The sequence below is a fragment of the Larimichthys crocea genome, chromosome X (genome assembly GCF_000972845.2).
Source record: "Larimichthys crocea isolate SSNF chromosome X, L_crocea_2.0, whole genome shotgun sequence".
NCBI lineage: Eukaryota > Metazoa > Chordata > Actinopteri > Sciaenidae > Larimichthys > Larimichthys crocea.
Window position 1 is genome coordinate 1,062,839 of NC_040020.1, and position 9,394 is coordinate 1,072,232.

At 44.1% G+C, this 9,394-nt stretch overlaps 1 protein-coding gene across 14 annotated transcripts in view; it reads left to right on the forward strand.

Moving 5' to 3' along the window:
* The window catches only part of apbb2b (amyloid beta (A4) precursor protein-binding, family B, member 2b), a 43,952-nt gene extending 35,250 nt beyond the window's left edge, over positions 1–8,702 (forward strand). For 7 of the 14 annotated variants that reach the window (XM_027282608.1, XM_027282607.1, XM_027282613.1 and 4 more), the window contains 6 exons: positions 770–884; positions 2,263–2,350; positions 3,463–3,546; positions 3,670–3,797; positions 4,276–4,455; positions 5,330–8,702. In XM_027282608.1, coding sequence (XP_027138409.1) covers positions 770–884; positions 2,263–2,350; positions 3,463–3,546; positions 3,670–3,797; positions 4,276–4,455; positions 5,330–5,500 — 766 coding nt within the window. In that variant the 3' untranslated portion in view covers positions 5,501–8,702. The remainder of the gene's footprint in view (positions 1–769; positions 885–2,262; positions 2,351–3,462; positions 3,547–3,669; positions 3,798–4,275; positions 4,456–5,329) is intronic. The other 7 variants (XM_027282614.1, XM_027282616.1, XM_019261740.2 and 4 more) reach the window with 3 other exon arrangements.
* Positions 8,703–9,394: the final 692 nt, after the last annotated feature.

Here is a 9,394-nt window from a genome sequence, read left to right on the forward strand (position 1 = left end):
ATGTATCGGATGCACACACACTCACACATGTAGGAAGTGAAGGTGACCTCTTCTGTCCTTCTGTGTCTACAGCATTAAAGTATGTACACACACACACACACACATAGTAATCTTTTGTGAAAAGGTTCCCCCGAGTGGCTGAGCTCAGGAATCTTGTTAACCCTCGGGCGCGTATTTCCTATTGCACGGCATATTGAAGCACACAGCTTGAAGGAAGTTATTTAGTCTGGTTTTATGTGCGTTTCTGAATGACGTAAATCAGCGTGTGTGCTGCACTGGTTTCATTTTGTGCAGCTATATTTCTTCATTTCTTCGTCGCCTCCTCCCCTCTGTCTCCTCTCCTTTTCTTCTTTTTTTCATCTCTTCTGTTCAGCGGACTTAAATTGTTTTCAGCTCCACTGGGCCCAGGGGGGGAAAGTTCTTCCCCCACTGTCACTCATTCAACTCCCTCTTGCATCACGCTGCTCTATTGATCTCTGGGGTCCATCGACTTGCATGTTTGTGTGTGTGTGTGTGTGTGTGTGTGTGTCCTGTATTCATCACACCAATAAAGGTCAGTTCATCTCTCAACCGTCTCCAAGAGTTGGTGGACACACACACACACACACACACACACACATACACATTACTAGTTCATTATTCATGTATCCCGAGCGGTACCCGAAACTCATCCAACAAGCTCTCCTCTCATCTTCATCCCCCTGGTGTTTCTTCTTTTTTTTTGTGTCTTCGCTGACCCTGTGTTTTCCTCTTTCTCTCTCCTTCTCAGGGACTTTGCATATGTGGCGCGGGATAAAAACACCAGGATCTTGAAATGTCATGTGTTCCGCTGTGACACGCCAGCCAAAGCCATCGCCACCAGCCTGCATGAGATCTGCTCCCGGGTAAGTTGTTCAGGCCAGAGAAGAGAGAGAGACACACGAGGCCAAGTTTTGGATTTTTGGCAAACAACGGAAAAGGCTTGTGAGATGAGAAAATGTAGCGCTGATGGTCATTATCACATTTCATTTTTATAAACAAACTGAATCTTCTGAAGCAAAAAACAACAGATTTATTCAGAAGACTCAGTCGAGCACCGGTACCTTTAATAGAAACAGTTAACTCATTGAAATGCTAAACCTGCATTCTTTTATCACATTTGCTGTTCCACAATCTATTCCACAAATATTTTTAGAGTCTCCGGAGTCCTCAAAAACAACAAAGACAAGATTAAACTGATCTAAATTTCAAGCCCAACAAAGTTTTCTCCTCCCAGAACACAGTTATCATTCAGATTTTCCATTCACCACATGTCCACTGTTGGATGGATAGAGATGAATGCAAACAGAATGAAAGTATTCAAACCAAATGTTTTTTATCGTCTCTGCTTTATTCACTCTTATGCAACTCGCTGGGAATTAATGAGTTTTTCCTTTGTCCATGTCCAAATAAAACACATTTACAGCTGCAGAACTTTGATTCAGTTTCAGAAAAGAACTTTATATTTTATTTTATTTTACGCAGACTATGTACTGTTTTAAAGCTTCCTCTCGTTATGACCACTGACTCGATCAAAGCGTCCTGAAGATCCTGAAGGAGAAGGTGGAGGAAGGAGCCATTCGTCCTCCTTCTTATCCTTCACGTTGACGCTAATTGTCCCACATTTTACAGACAACCTACATTACTGAACATCGAGTCTGTTTAACATAAAAAACAAAAAAAAAGGATAAATAAGGAGAGCGTTTGTCACAGCGGGGTTTGCTGAAATACAGAATTGCTGTGACAACCTCTTTGATTTAGGACATGCAGAATTTATGTGTGTGTGTGTGTGTGTGTGTGTGTGTGTGTGTGTGTAAGAGCGAGAGAGTGTTTGAATGATTCTGGCTGTTTTTGTCAGAGAGGTTCTGCGTTTGCATATATGCGCTTTTTTTTTCTCACTGCAGGAAAATCTCTTACCCTGTTTTTGAGTGTGACCTGGTTAGTGTGTGTGTGTGTGTGTGTGTGTGTTTTTGTGTTTGTGTGTGTGTTTGCACGCGCTCCCCAGGTGAAATGGGTCGACAGCATGACAGAATCAGGGGTGAAACTGCTCGAGGTTTTCCTGAGCTCTCTTCTTCGTGTTGACTCTTTCATCTTTTTTCTTTTTTCTTTTTTTTGTTTCACATTCACATTTTTTTCCTCTTTGTCTCTTCGCCCTCCTCCTCTGTGTCTCTGCCCTGTTTTTACACGCCATTTCCTCACACCTCTCTCTCTCCCTCTCTCTCTCTTTCTGTGTCTCTCGTCCAGATAATGACAGAGCGAAAGAATGCCAAAGCGATGGCAGGAGGTTCTCTCCAGGACAGGATGCAGGCAGGACTAGATCTTCCTTTACAAGGTAGGCTTGTACCTCATTCAGTGTGTGTTTGTGAGATAGTGACAACTTAACACGCGTCGATGAACGCATGGCTGTTATCACTTCTGTGGGACGCTGTGTGCATTTAAACTGTTTATAGCAGGAAGTCCTTTTAAAGTTTGATTAATAAATAATTTCAGAGTCATTAAAATCAGTCAGTGTGTTTTTAAAAGATCCACATCGATCACTGCGAGTCGGTTTGGGCCTTAAAGTTGACCTGTGGAGTTTCCTTGTAAACAAACAAAGTTAAGTTTACTTGACTCTTTGTGGCGACGTGTTGTGTGTGTGTGTGTCCTTGAAGCCTGACAAATGTATTAAATGTGTTTCCTTCCTCCATAAAAAATGTACAAAGCCGATTTGTTTAATATTTTAAATCCTGTTTACATCCATATTTATTAGCCTGTATTAGCCTCTTGACTCCTCGGCTTCAGCTCTTCGCCGTGTGTTGTTCATAAAACTTCTACAGGAAAGTGTAACCCATGGTCACGAATACAAACAGCTCTAAAGCTCAACTGATGGTCACAAACTCCACAGGGTACCTTCAAACAGTTGTTTGCAGTTTGCAGATTCAAGAGGTTGATGGTCTGGTGCATCAGCATAAAGTCAGCCAAGAGATGTCAGCAACAGCAGGAGGACCGACTTTCTCTGTGTTGAAGAGATTCTCAGGTTAAAAACACGAGACACCGCGACAGTCAGTCAGACTGACAACAATCCAGTCTGCCGCTGACAGCTTGTCAAATCCGACAGCTGCACTGTCTGTCTCAGCCTGAAATAAAAACAGTCCTGACATCGACGTTTAAAACATGAGAAACAGGCGGTGCGGTGTGGGATTAGAGTCCGCTGTGCCAGTCCAAAGCAAAGTCCTAAGTAATTAACATGCAAGCATGAGAGAACTTTATTCTGAAGGCAGAATATCTCTAATACGCAGCGGACAGAGTGACGTCTGCAGCAGCGAGGAGAAAATGTCTTTTATGTTGTCGTCACCGTCTGTTAAACTTCTGCTAGTTTAACATTGTTGTGTTTGGTTGTTTCCATATTTCAAATATTTGCTCTCATGAGATCACAGATTAAATGTGTGTGTGGTTTCCCACCAGCAGAGTTCCCCACACCAAAGACGGAGCTGGTTCAGAAGTTTCAGGTGCTCTACCTTGGGATGCTGCCCGTGGCCAGACCAATAGGTCAGTCTCACTAACGCTGCTGCAAACTGTAATTAGATACGGAGTTACACATTTGGTGTTCGTGTTGTAGTTTAACTTCAGGCGTGGTTTTAATTTTTGTGCGTGTGTGTTTGTTTTTAACATGCTCTACGCCAGGCATGGACATACTGAACGGAGCTATAGACAGTTTAATCGGGTCTTCCAACAAAGAGGACTGGACTCCGGTAGCCCTGAATGTGGCAGATGCTACCGTCACCATCAGCAAAGACAAGGTCAGACACACATCTGTCACTGTCGACCTACCGCCTCCAGCTTCACCCGCATGTCTTCCACTCTGTCTCCTGATTTCTGTGCCGGAAAAAAACAATAAAATTTGGTGCAAAACACGTCACTTTGGATCGAAAAGATCTGATCTCGTGTTCAGTCTGTGTTTTTCTTAACAAAGGTCGCCCATGCAGATAAAATGCCTTTTTTTTTCATTTAAATAAGTGATGGATTTCAGCTGTAACATCAAGGCACTCAAAGCCCATCTGCTCCAGCCGACCTGTTTATGAGGAGGCTGCAGTTTTAATGGGCAGCCCCCCCCTCACCCTTTATGAACAGTGCAGAGAAATACTGTGTTTTTGTGATGCGTTTTCCTCCCGGGGACACTAAAATCCTAAAAAATAAACCAGAACTCCACGAGTCTGCGACTTTCTGATTAATCTCACACACCCGTGTGTGTGTGTGTGTGTGTGTGTTTCTAAACAGGACGAAGAGGAAGTGCTGGTGGAGTGTCGCGTTCGCTTCCTGTCGTTCATGGGCGTCGGGCGCGACGTGCACACGTTCGCTTTCGTCATGGACGCCGGCGGCCATCGTTTCGACTGTCACGTCTTCTGGTGCGAGCCCAACGCCGGGAACGTGTCGGAGGCCGTGCAGGCAGCTTGTATGGTGAGTCACCAATTAAAAGAAGAAGCTGATCACTCGACTCGAACACGCAGAGCCAACTCTTTTCAGGGGAATGGAGCGTGTGAAAAGGGTTCAGTGCTTGCATGTTACAAATGTAGGTGCAGACATTCAGAGCCTCTCTTCCTCAGAGCTAAACTCTCGCCTGTAGTCAGGTCTCAGCATTGACAGATGGTCGTTTTACCGTCCAACCCTTATCCTCTATTCAGGTTGTAATAGAGCTCTCTGTCAAAGCTCTGCTGGTGTAAAACATGCATTCAAATCAAGACAGGCCGTCTAAAGTGAAAATATAGCGTGTTCTCTTTGAGGAGAACGTTGTTCAGACTCGAGTGTTTAAGATTTCACATCGTCTGCATCGTCGTACATTGAATTAGTGACCACAGTAAACCCAAAAAACCCTTCACAGTGTTTTTATTTTATCGTTATAACGTCCATAATCACAGCCCAGAATGCTGTGTGGTGTGTCTGCCATGATGCAGCCCATTAGTGAAGGTTACTCATCTTCCCCTGCCCTCTCTGCTGTGTGTAAGTCACAAGATTAGTCGACTTCTGGCCGGGCTATTGATCACACATCACTACTTTGAACACACACACACACACACACACACACACACACACACACACACACACACACACACACACACACACACACTAAAACTGATTCACGGTGACAGGAACCATCAATCATTACTATTGATCACAGCTAGCAGGCTGCCTCAGTCCAGCTTCTCCTTCCCTCTCACACACAGACACCTCCACAGTCGTATACTCAGCAGCTGTAACTCTCTGTTATTTACAACATGTCTCACTCTCTGTCTGTCTCCCTCTCTCTGTCTGTCTCTCTCTCTCTCTCCTTCAGTTGAGGTATCAGAAGTGTTTGGTGGCTCGCCCTCCCTCCCAGAAGGCCTGCGGCTCGTCGCCCCCCGGCGACTCGGTGTCCCGTCGGGTGTCGACCAGCGTGAAGAGAGGCGTCCTGTCCCTCATTGACACCCTCAAGCAGAAGAGACCCGTCACTGAGTTGCCACAGTAACCGCGGTGGAGCCGAGCGCCACCGACTCCCTGCCACAACCCTCAGTCGCCATGGTAACTAGTCGCATCGCTGCCAAAAACCCGTCGCCACCACCACCGCCACCACCACAGACCCCAGTAACCATGGAAACACAGCAAAGCCCTTGGGTTTGGGAAACCCTGTCAACAGTTCCTTCGCTTTTTCTGGAGTAAAATTAGAATTTCAGCAACTCGAGTCTAATAACTGAGATGAATTAAAAAAATAAATAAATAAACTCATCAAGAAGGAAAAAAAACAAACAAACCCTCGAACGATCATCGTGACGGTGATAGTGTACATAGAAGTAACTCTCATCCCTCCGCCTCGGCACGGAGGACGAGGACGAGAGGGACGCGAAAAAACTGAAGAAGTAGGAAGTGCTCGTGTGATGAGCGAGCTCATCGCTGCCCAAACTTGCTTCATCTCTCCACGCTCTAAATGTATCCGTGTCCGTGCTGCCGGCATGACCTCGCACACCTGGCCACACCCCCCTCCCTCCCTCCGTCACTCACCTGGTCGTCCTGTTAGTCTGCAGTGGCTTTTCCCCCTCTCTGTCGCTCTTTCTCAGTAGACTAACGTAAAGGAAAAGGAATCATGAAAGTTGCTACAGACTGGAAGAGATCTGGCCGTCAGTCTACACACACGCACACACACACACACACACACACACACACACACACACACTCTAACCCGTTCAACTTATCCTGCATGAACTTTTTATATAAACGTGAATCATCCTAGACAATATTGACACACTGCTGCTGCTTTCAGAGACTGAAGGGGGGAGAAAATCCGAAGCCACGTCGTCGTTTGTTTTTTTTCTTATCATTTCCTTCTGCGCAAGAATCGGCCTGGAGGGTCTGAACGAGCGGTGACCTTTCACCCGAAAAACATCCTTCACACACCCTTTTTTGTTATCCCCTCGGAAAATGACAGATGATAGCCATAACGGAGGAGGAGACGCAGGGACAAGGCAGAGTGTCACCCCTCCGTCCTCTGCTCTCTGGTAAACAGTACTTAGACTGCTGAGACATCAGCATGCTGCTGCTGCCGCCGCTGCTCTTTGATGCACATGCTGGAGGAAAATTATGACCGATTATTCATTCAAACCCCACCTCAGTATGTGTCCCCGGAGACTTCCCACCAAGAAAAAAAAAAGGGGGGGATCGGCAACACGTGAAACGCTCGAGGAAATCGCGCAAAGAAGAAGAAGAAGACCTTAGGAATGTGTTTTTGTACCCGGGTATGGTGGCGATGATTGTGCCCACGGCTCTGAACTGCGCGCGAGAGAGAGAGAGACAGGTTTCACCTTCAGCCTCGGCTGCCAACAGAGAGACATGTTGACTCAAATTAACAGGACTTTCCTGGGCTGCTATCTGTCTGTCTCCAGGGTTCTGTTCACTTGAATGTGCTTTCTCTGTTTTACTTTCTGTTTTCATCAGTGCCACAAGAATCACTTCTGTTCTTCTTCTTCGTTTCTCACACAGATCTCAATCCAACGCTGCCAGCTCCACATATCTGACACGCTTACCTGTATGCTGATAACTAATGAAGTCCTTTTTATTGCCACTAAAATCATAAACACGTTTTCCCTGTGGTAGTTGTCGTGGATGTAGCTGACCGTTGGCTAAACCTCTCCAGCTTACGGAGCGTGAAAGAGGCCGATACTCGACATGTAAATAGTTTGAAAGGGTTGTATATTTTTTTTATATATCGTCTTTGCAAAATGAAAAACATGAGCAAAAAATGTAGGAAATGAATTAAAACTTTGTAAGGTGAGCTACAGATTATGTAACAGGTTACATAACAAAAACTAGTTTACCTTCTCACAACATCTCCCTCACAACCTGAAGACATTCACTGTTTGGAAACATGAACAATAAAACCTGAATCTGTCTTGGTCGTTTGAGTATGTTAAACAGCCAAACAGGGTCATGTTTAAATTATATTTCCTTTATCACACATGTACTTGTGTACTAATACCAGGACTACAGCTATACTCCTGACTTTTACACAGATTATCAACTGTTGAGGAGTCTAACCAAAACATGTAGCTTTAGTCTTTCAGCCTGATATTGTGTCATCAACTGAACACAAGAATCTAGTTTAAAAACTCAGCCAGAGGCTGTGTATTATTAATAAATGTGCTCGTGACAGCCGAAATTTAGAGTCTGCTGCTTTTACAATCACTGTTAATTCAGAAATCAGTGCGAGTAATCAGTCCGCCCCGCTTTTTAAACGTCCCGTTAACGGAAAGCCTGGCACCATCGAGCGGCGAGGCTTGGCGAGCGGTCACGTCGTCATGCCTGTAGTTAGCAGAACCAGCAGTGTGATTGAGATCTTGTTGAGAATATTCAGCCACGTCAACTTTTTTTTTTGTCACAAGGATGTTGAAATGTGAATGAAATGATAAAAATACGCGTGTACATAATATCCATTTAATGTAACATCCGGCATTAATCGTTGTTATAAGCTATGTTTTCATTTTGAATGTCTGTAGTTTTCTATTATTTCCTTGTAATGAATTTTTTTGAGAACTCACCAAATGGCCAAAGTGTAAAATACTGATATACATTGTTGTAGATAAGAAAAAAAATACGAGAGCAAATAATGAGACGGAGGACGAGCGGCGATTGGAAAAGTTTCACAGTTGTCAATTAAGTTGATGCTGAATTTAACTGAGCAATTATCTATGCATTCTTTTGATCTCGAGAAGTGGAAAGTCGTAAAAAGCCTTGCATGCCCTTGGACGGTTGAAAGAAAACGACTGTATGTACTGAACAGAAATATTTTTTATTTTATTTATTCTATTTTATAAAGGTATATACTGATTTTATTAGTTGGGGCAAGTTAAGTCTCTTGACTGTGTGTCATTGTCTCAGTCCCTGGTTAACTCACAAGGCTACAACGAGCTCCGCTTCGCAGAAACAAGCAGATATCTTCACCTTGTACAGTGCACTGAGAGCTGGGAGTCCACTGCTGGTCTGAGGAGTAAAGAGGAGCAGGAGGAGGAGAAGGAGCAGTGGACTCCCAGCATCTCTGTCAAGCTCACACATAAACAACAACAACAAAATCACACACACATTTCCCACAGATGGACGTGTTGGCTTCCGTTTGCTGCTCACTGATTTGTACACTTTACCGATGTAACCAATTGTGAGAATAAACAGCATTATAAAAGAGATCACGTGGACTTTGTTTGTGTGTGTGTGTGTGCGTGAAGGCTGCGACTGATTATTGTTTTCATCGCTGATCATTAAACCCAGTTCCCAGACAGACTTGAACTCGTGGTGGTTCACCACTATCCCACCAGGATTCCCTGTTCCCAGTGTTTCAATGCTCGTAACACGGCGATGTTTCCTTCTCAGACTCTATCATTTCATGTGTTTATAGATGGAGGTCTGAGAAGTCTTTACTTTCTGTCCCTTTTATCACGTGACAGATTAACTTTGCTGGTTTAGAGTAAATGATTTAGTCAGATACTTCACACGTCTGCAAAGACTACGAGGACTAAAAGAAAAATTGCAGTATTTAAAAAATAATAAAACAGAACCACTGAATCAATGTGATCAAAACATTTTAAGAAAATGCACTCCACCATTTAACCATCAGTATACTAAATGGTCTCTTTATGTGTACAGGGAAATGTGAAGTAAAATATAAATCTGGTGCCTTCCGATGAATTCAGACTGACTGTCCTCCCTCCAGAAGATACCTTCAAATTAATGAACTTCTAAATTAAACCAAGAACAAGACAGATGAACTGTTACATGGGATCAACCTTTTAAAGCCTGATGATGCTGCTCGCAGTGATCACAGCAGAGGTGTGTATGTTGATTATTCTGACGTCACGCCCTGAGACAAGATGAAGAAAAC